This window comes from Engystomops pustulosus, chromosome 10 (genome assembly GCF_040894005.1).
Source record: "Engystomops pustulosus chromosome 10, aEngPut4.maternal, whole genome shotgun sequence".
In the NCBI taxonomy this organism is placed as follows: Eukaryota; Metazoa; Chordata; class Amphibia; order Anura; family Leptodactylidae; genus Engystomops; species Engystomops pustulosus.
This window is the reverse complement of record NC_092420.1, coordinates 15478340-15501358: the sequence shown is the minus strand read 5'-3', so window position 1 is coordinate 15501358 and position 23019 is coordinate 15478340. Positions and strand designations below refer to the sequence as shown.

At 42.3% G+C, this 23019-nt stretch overlaps 1 protein-coding gene and 1 long non-coding RNA gene across 5 annotated transcripts in view; one reads left to right on the top strand and one right to left on the bottom strand.

Annotated features, from left to right (window-relative positions):
* Window positions 1-23019, top strand: part of TAFA1 (TAFA chemokine like family member 1) — a 257480-nt gene that overhangs the window by 154888 nt on the left and 79573 nt on the right. For all 3 annotated transcript variants that reach the window (XM_072127067.1, XM_072127066.1, XM_072127065.1), the window contains exon 3: window positions 4995-5042. In XM_072127067.1, the coding sequence (XP_071983168.1) occupies window positions 4995-5042 (48 nt within the window). The remainder of the gene's footprint in view (window positions 1-4994; window positions 5043-23019) is intronic.
* The window catches only part of LOC140103821 (uncharacterized), a 28940-nt gene continuing 9300 nt past the window's right edge, over window positions 3380-23019 (bottom strand). Inside the window, exons 3-5 of one of the 2 annotated variants that reach the window (XR_011850189.1) lie at window positions 6902-7039; window positions 5247-5406; window positions 3380-3709 (exon numbers count right to left, since the gene is read on the bottom strand). This is a non-coding gene — a long non-coding RNA (uncharacterized lncRNA). The remainder of the gene's footprint in view (window positions 3710-5246; window positions 5407-6901; window positions 7040-23019) is intronic. The other variant, XR_011850190.1, reaches the window with a different exon arrangement.

Here is a 23019-nt window from a genome sequence, read left to right as displayed (position 1 = left end):
GCGCCGCTGGATCGCAAACGGACCAGGTAAGTAAATCTGCCCCTGTGTGTCCAATTTCCTGCATGTGTCGCTTCCCGGCTCAGGTCCACCGGAGTTCACCATCTTCTTCCCGGTGCATGTAAGTGCTTGATCTTGCGACACAATTTCGTTTTTAAATTCCACAGTTTATCCGAATCCGTCGGGTTGTCCAATGGCCAGGCCCCCGATTTCTGTAGCATGCAAGGCAGTGCCGATGCGCCACAATCCGATCGGGTGTGCCAAAATCCCTGGGCAATTCGGCGCAAAAAGGAAATATTCGGGAAACCCGACAGAATCGCAGTACGCAGAGCCTTAGTAAATGTGCCCCATTGTCTTTACAGTTTTTACATTTTTTTCTATACTCCCAGTAAATGTAATATCCTGAAGTTCTGTTTTTCCATCATTTTATTATTTTCGAGTCCGGCCCCAGCCCTGACAGTCATATCAATCCTGTCTCTCACTCTCCCACTGTTCATATTATGTTTCCATATTAAACTTTTATTTGGCTTTGTAATGTTCCTATCCTTCCCTCCCCTATTATTCCTCCCCCCCCATCCTCAGCTGTCACTGTTACAGAACAATGTTTGGTGTCTAGTTGCTATAGGAACCTTCTTCTTTTCAGATGTTTTTAGCGATAGTCCTAGTTGAGATGGGGGGAGATGGTAGAGGGTATGTCTAGATACTTAAAGATAAGGATAAAAAAAATGCTTGTAAAAACCTAGAATCCAGTAAGTTTAGGTGAAAGAAATTGCAATAAAAAATGTATACATCTTTTTTACTGTGCAAAAGTAATACAATACAGGTAAAACAAATGTAATGCAACATTTGATGTGCCTTTAAAACAACATCATATAAAGTTTTACAATAGCTCAGCAGGGAGGTTGTACCAGGCACTTTTGAGAACTAACAACAATTCTTCAGCCTCTTCCTTTACAGACTGGATGATACTAAGACCAGGGCTCTCTGGGAGACATAAAATCGCTCCCATCACTCAGGGAGGTTGTCCCAGACATCTTAGAGACCCGAGCACAGATCTTCAGTAAATGTAGACTTGCTCTAACCTGTCTGTCTTTCCCTGCAATCAAAGACAGACTGGATGATAATGACGTCAGGGCTCTGTTGATGCCATATCATCCCTTTCAGCAGTCCTTGTTCTCCAGGGTAAACTTTCATACAGTTTTTTGAAGGAACTTGGTAGGAATGTTGTTCCAGACATCTTGGAAAATTAAGCACAGATCTACTCAGAATATAAATTCGCACCAAAGCTTCAGTCTCTTTAAATAATCACATGCATGGATGTCATTGCACACAGTATATATGTTGGAGCATCTTTATATGGCAATGCGAAGCGGCACTCTTTTAGGAAGAAAGACGCCATGTTTTGCCAACTCAACAATCTTTTCTTTATGATTGGTAGTAGTTCAACTTATGGAAGTGGCTTCAATCCTTAGGATGAAGGAGTCATGGGGGCACATTTACTTACCCGTCCCGTTGACGCCACCAATCCGGAATGTCTAACGAGGATTCTGAGCTGCCGCTATTCACTAAGATCGTGCATCCAATTTCCTGCATGTGTCGCTTCCTCGCTGAGGTCCGCCGGAGTTCACCATCTTCTTCCCGGTGTATGTGAGTGTTGATCTTGCGACACAATTTGATTTTTAAATTCCGCGGTTTGTCCGAATCCGTCGGGTTGTCCGACGGCCAAGCCCCCCCCGATTTGTGTCACGTGCAAGCCGGTGCCGATGCGCCACAATCAGACCGCGTGTGCCAAAATCCCGGGGCAAATTAGTGCACAACGGGAAAATTCTGGAAACTCGGCGGAAAGCGTCCGACAGACCCTTAGTAAATGTTCCCCATGGTGTCTTCATTCTCTGGATCTTTGAGGGGGTCCTACAAGTTGGAACCCCATGGCCTTTAATACTAGGGTGCTATATGGTAGTATTATGTGGGGCAGTATATAGTAGTCTTGTTTGTGTATAAAACAACTTTTCTTTGCCTCTTTTCAAGTTTTACAGTTCTTTAAAAGTCACAAAGTGAAGCTGCCAATCTCCTGGAGAAGCCAAGACAAACACATCTCAGATATGGTCAAGGACACATAATAATGTCCTCTCAAAGCAATTTAACAGATAAGAGTGTTTGCAAGGGGGCAGGAGCTAGCGGGGCTGTTTGCTTGTGATGCAGCTGCAGATATTTGATGTTCCAGTCCCTAATGAGTAGAAAATGCCGTATCAAGATCTCACTCAGAACACGCTATCTGCTCCGCGTCGTCCTCTCATTGTCTGCCGAGCGAGGTTTCTTCAGTAAATATTTCATCACTCAATTCACAAACTCAACCAGGATTTAGTGTAGTCACTACCAATCACTCAGCGGCGGCTTATAGCAAGAAAACCGGGCAGATACTTAGGAAAAAAGTCACTTAGATGTGAAAATTTTAATGTAAGGATGGAGCATGGTTAGATTTTTCAGGTATAGAAGAGCTGAGTTTGTCCGTGTTTTACAGGTGAGCATTCTGTAATTACCTTAAATGAGTTTTGGGGATTTCCTACGTTTATGTATGTTGTTAGTAGCAGCAGGACTGTTGAAATTAGAAGCTTGTACTAACACTGCTGTGCTCTTAGCTCTCTGCATTAAGCTGCTCTGCAGCCCCTCCCCTCTGCTCTGAAGAAAACCAGTATCATTCTTGTACAAGTGACACAGACAGAAGGGACTATGGGAAAGTTCAGAGCAAAACAGTGTGAGGGCACACCCCCATTCTAGGATCTAAATTTTTTTTTCACAGTCCTGCTGCTACTAATAACATTCACCATAGCATGGTTACACATCTCTGCAGTACTGTCACCTATCCTTTCAGAAAAATTTGACTGGCAACACAACGACGTCTTATGTGCATTAACATGAAACAATGTACAACATACAGGAGAGAGGAGAATGCAGGAGTGCATTTACAGTGTGATCACAATGGGGCTCATTTACTAAGGGTCCGAATCGCAGACTTTCGTCGGGTTTCCTGATGATTTCCGATTTGCGCCAAATTGCCCCGGGATTTTGGTGCACGTGGTTGGATTTTAGGGCAGAATCGGGGGCGTGGCCATCGGACAACCCGACGGATTCGGAAAAACCGCAGAATTTTAAAAAAGAATTTGTGTCGCAAGATCAAGCACTCACATACACCGGGACAAAGAAGGTGAACTCCGGTGGACCTCGGCGCAGCAGCGACACCTGCTGGATATTGGCCGCACGGACCTTAGTGAATCCCAGCAGACCCGAATCAGCATCGGACAATGCGCCGTGGGATTGCGACTAGACCGGGTAAGTAAATGTGCCCCATTGTCTTTTAACCCTCTATTACTAGTATGGTTATGTTACGTACGGATGTAGCAGAGTTGAAGTTGTTGAATTACGTAAATAGCATATGATTTCACACTGGCCCAAGTGACAAACTCAACTCCACTAGATCTTTATTTGTTTCTGGGAAATACAGCTGTTTCCAGCAAAAGGCCTTGAACACCCTTTAAGTATTCCTCGGGGGTTGTAGTATGTCACGGTCCACTGATCCGGCACTTACTGGAGACCTCTGTTTATATGACCTTGTTTACCTTGTGTCTGATTAATTACGTGTGTCATTGACTTGCTGGACCGTTGTGGAGGGTGACTGTTTTAGTGCGGTTCTTCGAGTGCTTCAATTCTCCATCTGAAAAGAGTGTAAAGTTTTATCTGATAATATACAGAGCAGCGCACTCCTGAAATGATTTGACGGAAATTTACAATCCACCTGGAGTTAAGAGACTCTGTGGGTGTGATCCGGCGTATGGATCAGCGATTATCATGATCAGCTTGGCCAGGTACAACCTTGCCCGAAAGAGGCATCAGCACAGTCCTATGTATCTCCAAGCCATTGGGGCAGATTTACTTACCCGGTCCATTCGCGATCCAGCGGCGCATTCTCTGCGGTGGATTCGGTTCTTCCGGCGATTCACTAAGGTAGTTCCTCCGCCGTCCACCAGGTGTCGCTGCTGCGCTGACGTCCGCCGAGGCCCGCCGGAACGCCCTGAAATTCACCGGCCTATACCTGGTGAAGGTAAGTGCAAGTTTCGCGACACATTTTTTAAAAAAAATGCGGTGGTTTTTCCAAATCCGTTGGGTTTTCGTTCGGCCTCGCCCCCGATTTCCGTTGCGTGCATGCCGGCGCTGATGCGCCAAAATCCGATCGCGTGCGCCAAAATCCAGGTGTAATACAGGGAAAATCGGCGCAAATCGGAAATATTCGGGTAACACGTCGGGAAAACCCAAATTGGGCCCTTAGTACATGACCCCCATTGTACCCTCTTTGAAATCAGTTATATCCATATATTCCTTCACGTTTATTTACATCTAGTAGATCATTGCTAACTTTTAGTCCAAGTGAGTTTTTTTGGATGGTATTTGTTGCACCCAAAGCATCCAAAACATTAGTCAATAAACTAAACATAACAAAAAACGGTGCCAACAAAAATAAGCAACTTATCCTGGAAAAAACAAGCCCTCATTCAGCAAATTTAACAGAAAACCTGAGATAAATGAGAAAAACATTATGAAATAATTAAATATAAATTTCAAAAAAAGAAGAACTTGGATTTTTTTTTTAGTAAGTAACTACACAGGTCACCGTACGACCTAAGACCGGCTCTGCCCATGATATTCTATTAGGTGGGATAATTGTCACATTGTACGGATATAATATAGAAATATTGGACATATATTGGAAAAATTGCTTTAACATAAGCTGCAGAATTCGATGGAATAACAGTAGAAAAAAAGAAATCATTTTACAGTTATTATAAATTTATGGTAGAAATGTTTATAAAATCAGAGGATTTAGGGTTTTTGTGTAATATTTGTATCCAGTCTATTAGCTCCTTCTATGTATTTCTTATTTGTTATTTGCGATTGAAATGTTAGCACAAGAACTAATCTGTGGTCCTTTTATTTTTTTTTAGGATTTTCTTCAACCCACTTTTCAAATCACAGAACTTTGGGGGAAATAGGTAAGAGATGACTTCATCTATCATACCCTCATTCAGCTGATGTACTGCACTTGCTACGAGTATACCTGTATTACATTGCCTAAAAGTGAAGGTTCTGCTCGCTGCCCATGTCCTTGTTCTAAAATCCTTTCTGGCACTGCCTCCTCCTTGCCTTCCCTTGATTACAAGTTCTGGTAAGTTCAGAGCAACCAATTCCCCACTTACTTTTGCTCTTATCATCATTCCTCCATTCTGGCTTTCACTGTGGAATTTCCGCTGAATTTCATCTTGCTAGCAGAGAATTCTATGTAGAGGGGAGGGGGAAGCAGTGAGTCACAGCAGCTAGGTCTCCACCCACCAGCATAGACTGCAGAGATGAGAGATGCTGGAAAATTAAGATTACAAATCAGATATTTCTCATGTACATGTACTGGACTACTGACTTTTGATAAAAAAACTTGATGATCTATGATTTATTCCGCAGCAGTGTGTTTTTAGATTCAAGTTACAGACTACAGTCACTGGTGACCATGTACGGCTATGCAGGAACTCACAAGAACCAGCTAATATTTGGGTTTTAATTTTCAGGCAGAATAACAGAGGTACAGTTCATTCAATCTGCTTTCAGGTTGGCAGAACTGGGCTGGAGAAGGCTCCACCCACCTGACAACAAACAGCATAACTAGCAGATTAGTAAGGGTGGGGGTTAGAGAGAAAATTACAACTGCACAGTAATAAGAGGAGCGGCTCCTTTTGAGAGTTGGAGCTGATACAGATGATGAAAGATCCATTTAGAATCTACAGATTTTTAGTGATTTGTAGTGGATCTTAAAGAGAACCTGTCAAGCAAATTGACCCACCCAAAATAAAGGCTTCATTAAACACTATTATTAAAAAGCATTGCCTTTATCCCTAAATGGTCCCTTCCCATGGCTGCAATGTTACAAAAATTAGTTTATAAACTTATTTGCAGCTCAACTGATGTGAGTCCAATGACCCTAAGAGAGTCCTACATGGTAGACTTTACTTGCATTTCCCTGCCTCCTCCAGGCAATGATATTCTGCTGTACGGAGAGGTCTGTTACATTGATTGGGCACTTAAAGTCATGTGACCAGAATTACATCATCAAAGGTCCTGTTATATCTGCAAAGTCTACACCATGTATGTATCTGATCACATAAAATTACAGTATACCTCCATGGAGGATGGAGTAGAAATCCATGGAGCATGGGAAGGCTTAGAGGTCAATGGAGGCTGCTGTAATTTCATGTGATCAGATATATGCACGGTGTACAGTTTGCTAATTCTAGGAGGCTGTCTCTCTGGTCACATGACATGCTGAGAATAGACATGAGGAAGAGTATGTGGGAGGGGCCAGCTGAGCAGGACACCCCCCCTCTGTAGCAAGATAATATAACATAAATTTTATGTGGATGTAAGGGAAGCTACTTTTAGCTAAAAGAAGAATATCAGGTAGTTACCAGGGCTCTATAGGAACTTGTCACTAGCTGTATACTGTATGTGAAAATATGGTGACAGGTTCCCTTTTAAGTTTTTTTTTCTCCTATACGCTGGATTTTTCTTATTTTTCGATGAAAATCTGGTATATTTTACAATCCAACATCTATAAATATCCATACATTCTAGATTAAAGAAGATTGTAAACTTTCTTGTCCTTGATAAAACGATGCATATGGACTGGAACAAAAGTGGTCCTCTGGCTTTGAACCTGCGCCAACCAAGGCAATCTTCTCCATTCCCCGCACACCACAACCAGGACTCATGTTCTTCACACTTTGTCTGACTGATAGCATTAGACATATTAATTAAAGAAAACTTCAGCCTGATTACAGCTTCCACCTTCTGCCGCTATATTTACTTGAAATGAATGCAGCAGCCTGACAAGAGACGCGGACACGTCTTCTGGCGCAGGAGTCATCCTTTTATCAGTCCACGCTGTCATCTCCTTCAGTTTTTTTCTATAGTTCTATTAGGATTTCATTCCTTTCTTCTCCCCCTCAGGATAAAAGCAACAAAAAAAAAATGCATAAATTAATTAGGACCTCATTTATCAAACCAGAAATCTGGTCTCGTTGCCCAAAGCAGCCAATCACGATGAAGCTATCGATTTTTCAGGGCAGTTCAAGAATTAGAAGTTATCAGTAAAACCGGAGGAGGGGAGTAATTTACTGTATACAGAAGTATGATTAACCCATTCACCACATTAGACGATGGGGGATAATGATTAGGGATGAGCTTACCCGAACCGCAATGCTCGCATCAGCAATATTCTCGAACCTAGACTTCTACTAGAAGATTTGGTTTGGCATTTGCTCTCACCCCTGCTGGTAACACCCAACCCTTTAAATGTGAAGTTAACACGGGTATAAGCGGTCAGTACAGGTACCCAAACCAAAACTTTTTTCAAGGTTTGGCCAAACATGGCAAACTTAATCGGGTCCACTAACCCCTAATAATGATATTATTTCCTTAATGCTCTAGACCACCAGGTACTCTGCCTTTTTCCAAAGTGATGCTAACATTAAAACACAGTTAAGACCACCAGGGATCCTGATACTTATCATTACTGCCATAGATCACCACGAACCCCAATAGCAACCCTTACTGCCCTAAACCAGGCTCCAGGCTCCAGGGGTAGTGGACCCACTGGACCACCGCAGACTAAATCTAAGTGGCACCCGTTTCTTACCAGAGCCTGCCGCGAAGTGGGTTGCACTTGCTGCGGTGTGATACCAACAGGTTGTTCCACAGGAGGGACTTTGTCCGCGGTGGCGGACAAGTCGAGGTACAGTGACGTGCAGAATCGTAGTCAGGGACAGGCAGGAGGTCAGGACGGGCAGCATGGGATCAGAGTCGGGGACGTAGCAACAGGTCAAGGCAGGCTGAACAGGATCCAAGTGAATCACGGAACCGGGGTCACAACGGGAAATCAACAAACAGGCATTAGGGAAGGGTACAAGCTTTTTCAAGGGCATAGAGCACAAAGGTCCATCAGGGAAGACAGGAAGGGGCTGAGAAATTATCAGAATTGGCAGGAGCCAGCGGCAATTACCGGCGCAATGGCCCTTTAAATCTCCGGAATCCGCTGCGCATGTGCCCTAGAAGGCGGGGATGCGCGCAGGCTGGCCTGCCAGAGCCAGTGCTGGATCGTGGAGAGGTCAGAGCTGTGGCTGGGGACCAGGGGCACATAGATAAGCACCTGTGGCCGGAGTCGTGGGTTGCAGGAGCACCGTGAGATTGGCTTCAGGGACCAGTAGAGAGCACGTTAATTTTTGCAGGGACCAGGGGAAAAAGGACCACTGTCGAAGGGATCATTGCCCCTTCAATATTTTAACCACCATGAATGCTTATTTTAACCTCTGTGCAACTCTAGACCTACATGGATTTTGGAATTGACCCCTTTAATAGATGACACCAAAAACAACAAAATTCTGACAAATTGAGACAAACCATATATAATACATATATATGTATGAAAATGATCTCTTCCAGTTTTTTCCAGGTTATTTTCCGTTGTGTTCGGAAACATAATTTTTTGGCCAGCCTTTGCTGATAGATGTCATCCTCTTGAATACTTTAACATCTCTATAAGGGAAAATGTTAAGCATATGCATGGATGTGGGGCTCATACATTGATAATATACATGACAAATGACTCTCACAGTATCCAGTGTTTTTCCCGGCTGTGGGCAGGAATCCATTGAGGTCTAAGTAAGAAGGAAGGTCACCGGAATTTGAATGAAGGATGAATAGCGAGTCGACTCTAGAGAACGCTCCGCACAATAAAAGTATGACAGAGGATGATTAATTATATTTCAGACCAAGATAATTCCCAGAGAATACGAGTGAGTTATAAAAAAAAAAAAAATCAAAGAATAAAAAAACTTTCTAACCTTTTCTAGATGTAATTAAATGAACGGTGTTAAAGTCGGGGTTAAGGCCTTGTAGGGAACCCAATTCTAAGGCTCACAATAAATAAAAGAGTCTCATTTGCATGGAGCTCGGTATGAATCCCACCAAGATTCTCAAAGTGCAGGAATTAACTACAGGAGAGAGGATTTAAATCCATCGCTGAATGGCGTTTTTCGTGGCCGAGCTTATCTGAAGTGAGGAGAGAGACATGAGCCGCGGCTAATAACGGCTTATCAAAGAAAATTCTTAGCAATTAGTATGGAAGGATGGCGAAAAAAAAATGGCACAATGACTTCCTGGAGTAATTATTCGATAGAAGAAGTTCGGTGTTTTTTTGGAGTAAAATAAGTTTAGGAAGAGAGAATGAAAAACCTGTGTCGGATGTGCTTCACCTATAATTATGCGCCTGATAATCCGACTCTTCCCAAAATATAATTTACGTAGATATTTTCCTGGATAAAAGGGTCCTCTGTTATTAGATAAAAACCTCAAGGAGCAGATAATAAAACTATGGAGACCAGTCTGGTCTCAGGACTAGATATCTGATCTTCAATTTTGTTGGAACAGAAGTAATGATAACTACTGTTACTAGAATGAATTAATCAGAAATTAATCAGAAATTTGGCATGGGATGTTGCTCAGGGGCGGGACATTCCGTCTCTTCTTTAGTTTGTCCTGCCCACAAGGTTCTGTGTTTTTGGCTTTTGACTGATAAGTGTCAAACCAAAGACCTGATCAGGCAAATACCAATCCTGCTGATAACCATTCCTCGAAATGCCTTTACACACTTACGCTCTCAGTTTGGTTGAACAGGCATTTCACTTTACAGGAAAGATTCTTTCCTGGAATCGAATCCCTCATGCAGAGAGGAGATCCGAGCACAGGTTTAAACTTTAGCGGGGGAGCTGATACTTCCATACTTTTTGGATTTCACTTTACACAGTAAAAGATAATGCCAGGAAATGGAAACGGGAGAGTGCTGGCACGAAGCCCCCTGTTGGTGCCCACTTGATGACCAGCCAGAATGAAAGCCCCCGACTGGGTTCCCTTCACTGAATAATGTGTGCTATAGGGAGAGGGAGCAAACAAAGCGATAGGTCAAGCAACAATAGTCCAGGTAAGACAACATATACACGTGAGTGTAGCAACCAAAATCACCGGCAGGGAATTCCAGCCCCAAGGATAACTTTAAAGCGGGCTAATGAGACAACTGAGAGTCAGCCGAGCATGGAAATCAAGATTTTAACCTTCATCGCATCTATCAGACCTGTTCTGCAAACAGAGAATGTGATACATGCCATATTTTCTGCATGATCGCTAAGAAATTACAGGAAGAATTGCTTCCGATTAAACATACAGCTACTTAATATTCCTAAAAGGGCTCTTTAAGGACCTGTCCTCAATCCATACATCCTTATATTTCCCTTTTTAATACTTATTATGCTGAAAAACGTTCAATTAACTCAGTTCACACGATGTTACCGTGTCCATTAATCCAGATAATTTGGTATGTAACTTAATTAGATGAATGGCAGCTACTTTATAGTAGACTGAATGTCCACGAGGATGTGGAGCAAGAAATTATTCCCGCCACCTCTTATTTCAGGAATAAAATGAATATGTCCCGGCTCAATAATGAGGCACAGGGGCACTGTACTGGCACATGATCATGATCTGAAGCCAGGACATACCCTCCAATTAGCATCTGCTGATGTTACAGCATCTATGATTTGCTTTACTACACCTGCTGGAAAATGCTTAAAGCCAAAATTCTTAAACCTAAAATTTTTAAGGGTAGTTTAATCAAAAGTATATAAAAGGGATGCTCTAAATGGGGAAACATCCACATCCGTGGGTTGTATTGTAGCTCTTTACCACTCAACAGTTGTGAGGGACACTTGTTTTGTTTCTGGGTGGGGGAACTATTCTCTGTCCCTTAGTGACTGCTAGATATTTGGGAGATAAGGTGCTACTAGACATTGTATCTCCCCAAAATCAAAAGGACTGGGCATGTTGAAATACAACTGCCCCATCTTTATCTACTCCGATGTCTACTGATGGGGACTCCTAGTGACCCCATTAAAGTAAGATGCCCGGTAAGTCCCTTCGTTGTTGGCCAACTGTATTTGGCCAACTTTAGAGGTGAAGGAACATTGTTCACTATTAGACTATTGTTCACTATTGGTTCCTTCTGGAAACAATGCCACAACCGATTCAGGGTGGTGTCTGGTATTGTAGTTCGTCTCCTTTGTACTGAACAGAACTAAATATCAATACCAAACACAACTAAAGTAGTCCGGTTTATGTAATCCTGGACAACTGCATTGAGTGGCTTGCCCTTCCTTTCTACAAGTGTCGACAGCCCCACCGGAGCACCAGATGAGCCTCCAGCAAGGCCAAACTTTAGTCCAATACCAGACCCCAAAGATTCAGCAGAAGACAACCTAATTGGAAGAATTTTAGGGGTTCATTGAGGGTGGACCCTTTAGACATCAATACAATTGGAACAAGTCAAGTTCTGGTGCGGTGAATTAAATAAAAGAGGGCCCAAATTTGATTTAATGTTTAACACAAAAACGCTTGATAAGGGATAAATAAGTGAGTGTTGGGGTCCAATGGTTGGAACCCCCATTGATCATAAAAATTGTTCACCGACTGAATAATGTCCTGATGCATCTGATTGATCTGTGATTCACTCTGTTCCATTGGGACTTCTGTAGTCACATAGAACTCGGTGGAGCACAGGTCCAGCATATACACTCAGTACCCTAACTGTATGAGCATAGCATGGGAGGAGTTTATGGGGCTCCAAGCAAAGAAATGTGTGGGACCTCCCTAATGCAGCACTCACATTTGAATAGCATAGCTTCAAAGGGGTGGGCCACTTTTTAATAAATCTCTTCAATTAAACAAGGCTCTGCATGTATATGTACCTGTACCTTCGCCTTCTTTGAGAGCTTTCTTCCTTTCCTGTTTCTCTCTCTCATTGATCTAGGCCATCTTAATGGCGTCACCCACCACTTTCTCTCATGGTCCGGTCCATCCCACTGACAAACATTGAGTCTCCTGTAATCTCCTGTAACAGCTCCTCCTATTCATCAGAGCTCAGACATAGGTCAGAAAGTAGGAGTTCTCCTTATGGAGACTTTGCCAATTAAGAACACCTTATAGGCATGTGGAGACTTTAATACTCCACTAGGGAATTCTGGGAAATATGCAAATATGTTTTCCAAGGTGTTAAATGGAAAATAATGCCTCCTTTTGCTACCTTGAAAGGCAACTCCCTTTAACACCAAGACCTACAAGAAGCCTTATAACATGATTAAGCCAAACCAGTATATCTATTCCAGAAGGAACAGACCCCCAACTGTAGACAGCACTGTTTCAACATGGTTGGGTCTCCTCAGTACAGTTTAGGGAACTGGTTTGGTTGAGTGAGAGGCTATTGACTAGACTGTGCTGTTGTCAGAAAGTTTGCAGACAGCACTAAAGTAAGTAGCAGGACTGCTGAATCCCTTGATGAATATTCAGGGATTATTAGTAAAGCAGTAAAGGCACAAGGGCAACTTATGTAGAAAAGTGGCCAACCCCTTTAACCTATATTAGCCTCTAAATACTGATATTAGGATCCTGTAACAATCCATACACATTTCCCTGATGAGTGAGGCTCCATTAGTTTATTTTTTTTTTTGGGGGGGGGGGGGCGCAAACAAATTGTGTTTTGAATACAGAGCCCCAGGTCAGTGACCCAGTGGTCAGACCCCAGCAATCAAACCCTTATCCCCTTTCCTTTGGTAGGGGCTTAGTGTCTTTGGCTGTAAAGTTCTGTCTGGCGACATTTCGGAAGTAATAAAGTTAGTAGCCGTCTAACTTTTACCTGGAACAAATCCATCTTACTTTGAAAGTTATAAATTACTAGTCATAACCGGCTCATAAATTGGTTTTTACTTTGATTGTGTGAAATAAAGGACCATTAGTAAGAAAATCTTCCGCAGACCCCTCCATGCCACATTATGCCGCCACCTTCGGGCACTTGGAGTGAAAATCGTAGACGCTCATGTTTTCATTTTCCGGCGGGATACGTCCTCTCCTGCCATTATGCTTCAGATAGCAAGTTAATTTCCAAATAGATTCAGATTGTCGGTGAGTTTCATGACTCAAATACTTAATTTGAAGGTAAAATTCCCTTAGTATTTCTCGTACCGCTGCCCGGGACTGTGGAGAATAAAAGATTCCCATTTATATGATCTGATATTAATTCCATTATTGGTCTTATGATGGAAGCAAATAACTATCAAGCAGAATCCACTTGTCTTTGTCCTCGGGAGATTCGGCATCACAGAACCCGTCTGCCTGCCACAATACGAGCTAATGATACCTTGTAATAATTAGAGAATTTAGTAGGAATAATCTCACCGCTTCCTCTATAGGCTCTTTAAGATTTTAATATCCGAATTGTCTGTTCTTGAATAGGCACTTTGCAGAGTATTGTCTGCAAACTCAGCCCCGAACTTCAAATAGACAGAAAAATTATTGGATTCTTCTGTATCAAAAAACCAAATTACTGCACGGTGGGGAATCTCAAAAATGGGGGGGGGGGTATTCATCCTGGAGGACAGGGTGATGGTTATATCATCATAGATGATTGTTTTGCAGTTGTAATTTTGTATTTTTTGGATGTTTTCTCTTATAATTCCTAATGGTTGATTTTCTGGTTACAAAGCATTTTAGGGGTGGCCAAAAGTTGCCAAAAGTTGTCGAAAATTGGGGTAGGGTAACAATGTTTCCAGAACTAGAAGTTACTGATTTATCCTTCTACTGGACAATGATTCCAAACATCCAGACAATTTTATGAGGAGCTTGTTTCTGTCAAATTCCTTGAAGTGACAGAGCCCTGATGTTCACATCATCCAGTATCTCCGGGATAGATGGATTCGAGCAATTACATCCACAGAAGATCTGTGTTAGTTGTTCTACTGGTTTGATTTTAATCCCACGTCATGTCATAAGGCCTCTTGTTGGTCATGCTTGATGTCAAGGGAGCTGCCTAACAAGGTAGCTAAAAGAGGCGTGGTTATCCTTATCCCATCCAGGAAAACTTTGCATATTTTCCCAGAATTCCTCTAGTGGAGCATCCATGGCTATAAGACTCCACACGACTTCACGGTGGCCTTAAGTCTCAGTAAGGAGAATTCTTACTTCCCGATCTTAGTTGTTCTATATGATGTCTGGAACAACCTCCCCACTGAGTTCTTTCAAAAACTAAATGCAAGAGCAGCTAGAAGAACAAGAGTCCAGAAAGTGATCATTTGACATTAACAGAGATCTAAGGTGATTCTACACTCACTGTACTCAGTTCTCCAAGATGTCTGGAACAACCTCCCTGTTGAGTTCCTTTATAAACTCTATGCCAACGTCTTTAGAAATACAAGGGATCTAGGAAGGGTTGATATGTCAGACACAGTGCCCTGGCCTCAAAATCATCTAGTCTGACTGGCATTGCAGAAAGATACAGAAAAATTAGAGCAAGCTTACAATCACACTTAAGATCTGTGCTTAATTTTCAAGATGTCGGGAACAACCTCCCTGTCGAGTTCCTTCATTAACCGTGTGTCTAGAAGAAATGATCCTGTATTGAAGGCAGAAGGTGATCTATTACGACTTTTATTCTTAATTTTCCACACCTGAAACCAATTTTTTTTTTCCAGGGGTGTATTCCTGCCATGTCAGCAGTATTGTTTCTGCAGAATTATGTATAAAATATGAAATATGCAGCGTCATTATCTTCGTATTATAATGTGGATGATACATGACGGCAATATCTTGGCACCATACGATAGTATTATGTGGATACATAGGGGGAGATTTGTTATGCAGTTTTCTGGTGGAGATGGCACTTGAATCTCCCTCTCACCATCTGGCTTTTCCAACCCACACGCTACTTTGGACGTGTTGGGGTAGAGAGAGGGGGGAAGGAAAAGGGTTAAAACTAAGGAACTCATGGTTTTTTAAGAAACCCAAAGTTTGTGGAATCTTAAAGTTTGAGACCGACTGATTCACTTATGTGTATGTGAGTTTTTCAACCTGCCCCCAACAGATGATCCTTTGGTGCTGTGAAGAAATTATTGAAAAATAAAGATAGAAGGAGGGGGCACTTTGTTCATCAATTCCTCACACATGCGACCACCATGACTCACTTCCCCCACAGCCTTCACTTGAAATAGCTAAATTACCTCTTTAAAAGGGAAACTTCAAAGGCCTAGAGGAGGTGAAATGGCACTGACAGTGTTCATGGAGTTTCCTTTTTAGACCAGGACACAAGAGCCATAAAAAAGCCACTAACTTATACAACCAATATGACAGTTATGGAGTTATTGTCCATCCCAACCCAAGGCCAAATGCATACCTGGCTTTCAGGAAACTGAGATTTACAGAACTCTCAGTGGGAGCATGGTAAGTGGGTCATGTCTGGTCTCAACAGAATCCAGAAATTACTCTGGATCTGATGAGACCAAAACCCTGATCCCATGACCTCCCACTGAGAAGCTAGAACGCATCCAAGGGCCTGGATCTAATCCAAGATGGAAGGTTTCCTATAGCTGTCTTATAGGTGTGAAAGGTTGGGTCTACACCTAATATAATAAGGGCACTCCTTGTCTTTGCTTGGGGGAATTATTTTACCATTACATCAAGAGCAGGAAGGATCTAGAAGTCTGACTTACCTCTTTCCCTATTAGTTAGCACAAGGTAACAGAACTGTTTGTACTTTTAGTCCTACACTTGTAATCTACACTGTATATATCTATTGTGTTGACTGTTTGTCTAGTGTGCCCTTAAGGCAATTAAATATAAAATGTAACCTGCCTTGTTCTTTTACCTTGATCCACAAGTCCCCACATCTATGTCTTGGTTATAAATATGCTACCGGGTGGACCCTGACCTGATAAAACCTCGTTATGGACCGGGTTTATATCAAATGAGGACTGGTGGCAGCTTTCTGTTCTGATAAGGCTCTGTTTCACTGAGGCTAGTGAAAGGAGACTCTCAGCCACTCAAAGTTGTGACCTAGTGTTGAGCCACACCGAAGGTTGGGTGGGCAACTCTCACTTTCTGCAGAGAACCTGTGGGTTCAATTATTGGAGATGTACCAGCACTTTAAGGCAAAAATAGAAGCAATTTGGAGGTATATGGGTAGGTTTCTTTGTGTACTGCAGCAGATTTTAGAGCATCATATAGTGGAATCTACTCTATTGTGCCCTCAAAATGTGATCTTTCAACATGGGGACCGGGCGTCATAAATTCGTCACAGAAGCTCCATACAAATTGTATTTTATTTTTAGAAAATATCTTGTCCATGTAATTAGTTTGTGTGATGGTGTCTGCTCGGTGCGGGCGCCGCGCTCTCTTCATATTGGTAGATCTTGGCTCTCGGCTCGATGACTCTTTGTTAATCAGAGACAATATTCCGCCATAATCTAGTGCTGCCATTGTCTCTGGGAGCAGACTCTTCATTCATTACCCGGGAGTTTTGTTGAAGGCTTTGAATGGTTTATTTGCTACATTTTGTGAGACGAAATCAGAGCCTTGGCACAGATCCACCTCGCCTTTTATGATAAATTAAGATTACAAATTGGAAAATTTGAAATGCTTTTACGGCTAAGTATACGCTCTTAATGCGGCACAAGAAGGCAGAACGAGGGTCCCCGGCGCTATAAACAGCCTCAATATCGGATCATTTGCAAACTGGTATTAGCTAAATAACAGGCAAAGTGGCTGCGGGAGGATACGGGAATGTGCTGGTGGAAGCAAAAAATACATCAGCAAGAGAAATTATCATACGGAGAATATAGATGGTCTCCCTGGTCACTGAGTGCTGCCTTAAAGGGGAAGTTTAGTTTGAATGATCATATAACAGCGATTTTAAAATCCCAGTATTATTCTCCATGACCTAAGGGTGGAAAAAAGAAAGCATACTTACCCAACCAGCTACAGCTCCTGTTTCCTGCAATGTTCTAGTACAGTGGTGGCGAACCTATGGCACGGGTGCCAGAGGCGGCACTCAGAGCCCTTTCTGTGGGCACCCGGGCCATCGCCCCAGCACACCAGACCAGACAGAACTCTTCCTGCAGTTCCAAGCAACTTAAAAGATGCTGCTTTCAGTCATATTTTGATATTAACTTCACTACTTGGGACTGTAGGAAGAGGGAGAATGTATAGAAAGGGCCGAATTATCTTTGGAGGACCTCCTGCTGGCCACACGATTTTCACTGTACAGAGGGAAACTGGAAAGAAGCTAGAATGATGAAAATTTTCCATCTTTCTACTGTGTTGCTGTCCTCAGGAGGCCAATATGATTGAAAGTTGTTGATAAATAAAGGGGGATTTTGGGTTGCAGTTTGGGCACTCGGCCGCTAAAAGGTTCGCCATCACTGTTCTAGTAGGTCACAGGACCCACTACAGCCACAGAATGGCCTCTTCAGACCGTGGGTCAACAAAAGAAGTGAATTCCCTGGACTGATATGATATCCCATGGTCCGAAGAGGCTAGTCATTAGCTGAAACATGTCGAGTGACCCCTTTAGAACTTCTGAACGGATGAAGACCCCTGGGATTAATGTACTAATGTGATTTCCGGAGCTTGAGCAGGGTAAGTATAGACCACCGACAAGGTAATGGGATGGCCCCAGTTAACCAGGTACCAATTCTAATGTCCTGAGCGTTCATGAGTAGACTTATATAAAGAAAACCAATAGGGGATCTTATCCTTTGTATTCACACTTGTCCTCCTCTTCCATTGTTTTGGAGTAAATCCAAACTTGGTTGTGGTAAACCTACCTACTTCCTATAGACCTACTTCCTGTATTCTCCTTGCCATAGGGGTCCTTTAAGAACCTAATCTCACTTGTCCACGTGAATCCACTCTAGCCTCGCACAAAGCGCCACCATCAGCCCTTGACCACCATTTCTATGGTGGTCGAAAAGCCACTTTTACATCAGCCATCAGACCCCACCACAATCCTCCCAGCCAATCAGGGTCAAGCTCAAGATCAATACTACATAAGGTACTTGACTACTTCCCTAGAACATGCCTCTTCTTTTAACTAATCCAACCGATATTCTGACGGACGTCCTTCAAGAATTGTAAATAGTTGAAATCCCAGGCATGGCCAACGGCAAACATGTGCCACTTTTCCATCAAAGGGAAATGCAGTGTTGATGTTACTGTACTAACTGCTGAGGTCTCAGACGTCAAGCCAAATTTCCAAATTTCTTGATAATAAGCTCATAATCACGCTCATCGATCATGGTTGGTCCAAATAATTCTAGTTCTTGCACAATAACACTGGGGAACAAATACCATATATACTCGAGTATAAGCCTAGTTTTTCAGCACAAAAAAATGTGCTGAAACCCCAAACTCGGCTTATACTCGAGTAAAAAAAATATAGGTTTTACCAGGTTTTTGTGGTAAAATTAGGGGCCTCGGCTTATACTTGGGTCGGCTTATACTCGAGTATATACGGTAAATAAAAATGTCATGGTGCCTGGAGTCTTCCATCTCTTTCTGGGTATTTTTTAAGCTGCTGATTCCAAAAGTTCCCTAAATTTCTCTCTAGCAGCTCTCCAGTTGTTGATGCAATAAGTATCTTTTTCTTATGATTATGGCTTTTATGATTCTTATATTCCAAGAACATCTCGTCGTAGAAAATCACAGAAACAAACCACCAGATGGAAAATCTTTACAACCACAACATATGACTCACTGGTTGGGTAGACCCTAATTCATGATCACCCTTGACCATGGAGGTGAATTGGTCAAGATTAATTAAAGGAGCATCAGAGACTGAGGTGACGTCACAAGAGAGATGTGAATTCTTGTGCCGTCACCTCCCTTTCCCAGCGTGGGAGAGAGAGGTGCGGGGACGTGCATAATTAGCAGCCCGAAGTGCCGGACAGCTTATCCCCATGCTCCGGGCTGTCTTTTCTAGGGGATCCTGGCATGTCAAGATTAGCGATGGAGCGGGGATTAATATTTGCTTTGTATTTTTTTAGGGGTTGAGTTCCTTTAATAAATCTTGACTTATCCACCTCCAACATCTCAATTTTAGGAAATAATTATGGTCTTATTTCCTAAATTGAGCTTTATTTTTTTACTATCCCATTGCTTCAGCAAGATAAAACAAAAAGTTTTCAAAAACCACTAAAACTCATTTTATTTTTGGCATTATTTGTGTTTATTTTCCATTCTTTCCTGATACAGCAAAACACTTTCTACTTTTCCCACATTTCACAATGATAAAAATGCAGCTACCTCCTATTTTTTTTTTATCTGATTATGATGAACCCTGTAGGAAGACGAGCGGAGAATCGTAATTTTTCTTGTATAGGGAATTGCGTGCACATGACTTTCTGCAGTAATAGCGTTTCTCTTATTACGTCTCACATCATAGAGCAGACTGAACCTGTACAACATCTGCACAGATCATTACATGATCCAAGGAGCCTGATCTGCACTTCCTCGCATAGGAATTGCATATTGCATTTAGATTTTAATGGTTTCTGCTGGAGCACGTGCAGCTCGACTAAGTTAGAAAGGCACAACTCAGCTGAAAACTTCCTGGGTCCATGGGTCTAATAGTCTCATGAACCAACGATGCTACAACAGTAGTCATGGAAGTTTTTTATAGATTCATTTTGATATCGCAAATCCACACCAGTATGTCAGTGTGCTTGGTTTACCTCCCTTCATGATAGTATATGTCCTTTAAAGGGCATCTACCACCAGGATGAAGGATTGTAAACCAAGCACACTGACATACTGGTGTGCACCCCCTCTGGCAGGATCTCTCTTCTTTAAGCTTCTTATGTCCTTGTTTTTGAGAAAAAAGGCTTTAAAATTATGCAAATGAGTCTGAGGGGCTCCAGCCATGAAGCTCCCCAGGTACATTTGGATATTTTTAAGAAACTTTTTTGGTTAAAACCTGGACATAAGAAACTAAAGGAAGAGCAGATCCTGCCATAAGGGGATAATACACACAGTGATGTCACAGTACAGGGATAATACACACAGTGATGTCACAGTACACGGATAATACACACAGTGATGTCACAGTACAGGGATAATACACACAGTGATGTCACAGTACAAGAATAATACACACAGTGATGTCACAGTACAGGGATAATACACACAGTGATGTCACAGTACAGGGATAATACACACAGTGATGTCACAGTACAGGGATAATACACACAGTGATGTCACAGTACAGAGATAATACACACAGTGATCTCACAGTACAGGGATAATACACACAGTGATGTCACAGTACAGGGATAATACACACAGTGATGTCACAGTACAGAGATAATACACACAGTGATGTCACAGTACAGGGATAATACTCACAGTGATGTCACAGTACAGAGATAATACACACAGTGATGTCACAGTACAGGGATAATACACACAGTGGTGTCACAGTACAGGGATAATACACGCAGTGATGTCACAGTACAGAGATAATACACAAAGTGATGTCACAGTACAGGGATAATACACACAGTGATGTCACAGTACAGGGATAATACACACAGTGATGTCACAGTACAGGGATAATACACACAGTGATGTCACAGTACAGAGATAATGCACACAGTGATGTCACAGTACAGAGATAATACACACAGTGATGTCACAGTACAGAGATAATACACACAGTGATGTCACAGTACAGAGATAATACACGCAGTGATGTCACAGTACAGGGATAATACACGCAGTGATGTCACAGTACAGAGATAATACACGCAGTGATGTCACAGTACAGAGATAATACACGCAGTGATGTCACAGTACAGGGATAATATACACAGCGATGTCACAGTACAGGGATAATATACACAGTGATGTCACAGTACAGGGATAGTACACACAGTGATGTCACAGTACAGGGATAATACACACAGTGATGTCACAGTGCAGAGATAATATACACAGTGATGTCACAGTGCAGAGATAATACACACAGTGATGTCACAGTACAGGGATAATACACACAGTGATGTCACAGTACAGGGATAATACACACAGTGATGTCACAGTACAGGGATAATACACACAGTGATGTCACAGTACAGGGATAATACACACAGAGATGTCACAGTACAGAGATAATACACACAGTGATGTCACAGTACAGGGATAATACACACAGTGATGTCACAGTACAGGGATAATACACACAGTGATGTCACAGTACAGGGATAATGCACACAGTGATGTCACAGTACAGAGATAATACACACAGTGATGTCACAGTACAGAGATAATACACACAGTGATGTCACAGTACAGGGATAATACACACAGTGATGTCATAGTACAGGGATAATACACACAGTGATGTCACAGTACAGGATAATACACACAGTGATGTCACAGTACAGGGATAATACACACAGTGATGTCACAGTACAGAGATAATACACAAAGTGATGTCACAGTACAGGGATAATACACACAGTGATGTCACAGTACAGAGATAATACACAAAGTGATGTCACAGTACAGGGATAATACACACAGTGATGTCACAGTACAGAGTGGTATCTCAGTACTGGAAGCAAATAGCAAGAAGCCATGGTGCCAAAGTTTACATAAAAGTCACGGAGCACAATGACCCCTTATGTGGTCACTAAGTCCATCCTCATACCTTATAGTCTATCGTCTTATCATTGATGAGTGATAACTTTCTGCTCCCAGGTGGTCTTTTTTGCTGTATTTGGTGTAATGGAGGGGCTAATCGCAGGCGAGGTTACGGGTTTTGCCATCATTGAATACATTCCGGAGCTGCGGAATAAAAAACTCCAAGACATAAAAAAAAGGCAACATTCACCTCATTAGGAGCTCAGCGGGGGAGTCATTTACTACCATTTTTATCACAACGCGGCACCCAGCATGGGAGATTTTGTCATATTAATATAATATTACCAGCGCTCTCACGTGTAGGCATTTAGGAGGAAGGACTCTGCAAACAAAAGTGGCAGGCACGGGTATTCAGATGGATCAGCATGGATTCCTACAGAAGTGGGGCCGTACTATAGAGCCGGTGTACTACACATGGAAATTCTGCTTTATGCGGCATACTAAGGCGCTACATGGGGGCTAAGTACCTACGTAGAAAGCCTTCTGCTGTGTTCCTAGAATAGTACGATCACCTCATGCTCGTCTTTGCTTCATCTGCGCCATTTAATGTTGATTATGGAGTAGAAGAATGTATTATGGTAGGGGGTTCATTTACTTTCATTGGCATCGAATCTAGGAGATTTAGACTTGCTAGGGAATGTTCGCAGCAGATATTCTGCATCAATTCCAACCACGGCAACAACCGTGGTTGGTAGTAAATCAACTACTGAAAAAAAAATTGATGATCAAGCTATTTGTTTTGACCAGGGTGACTGGGTGTATGTTCTGTTCAATATCAAAAAGGAAACTGGATTTGTCCTGTAAGGACAGTACCACCCATTTGTCACATAAAATTTAACTTTTATTTCTAATTAGTTTTAAAAAAATCAATGATGGATCAGAGATTATTTAACTATTGGTGAAATTCTAAAACTATCAGACAGATGTGCAAAGGGGTGATGGTGTGGAACATATAGGGCAATTGGTCATAAGATTATTACCCAGCTGTGTGGTCTAACTCCCATATGATCCCTCAGATCTCCTATATGTAGACTGTGATGCAGTACATCCAAAGCCCAACAACACTCCTATTGCATGGCCTCAACCAGCTAAGGGGAGGGGGGGAGGGTTGAGTAAAATTCCTATCTCTTGCCCTATAGATAGTTTCCAGTCATTCCATCACACATTTAGCTTGTATAAGCGCTAGATTGCGGACCACTTCGGCACTCTGCTGAGTCTAAAATAGTGAATCACAAACTAGCCCCCCCAATCAGAGTTTGGGGTTATCTGAGGCATTGATCTTCCAGAAACACTCTATTGCTTTTGTGGAATAAGAGACACTGGGGCAAATTTACTTACCCGGTCCTGTCGCGATCC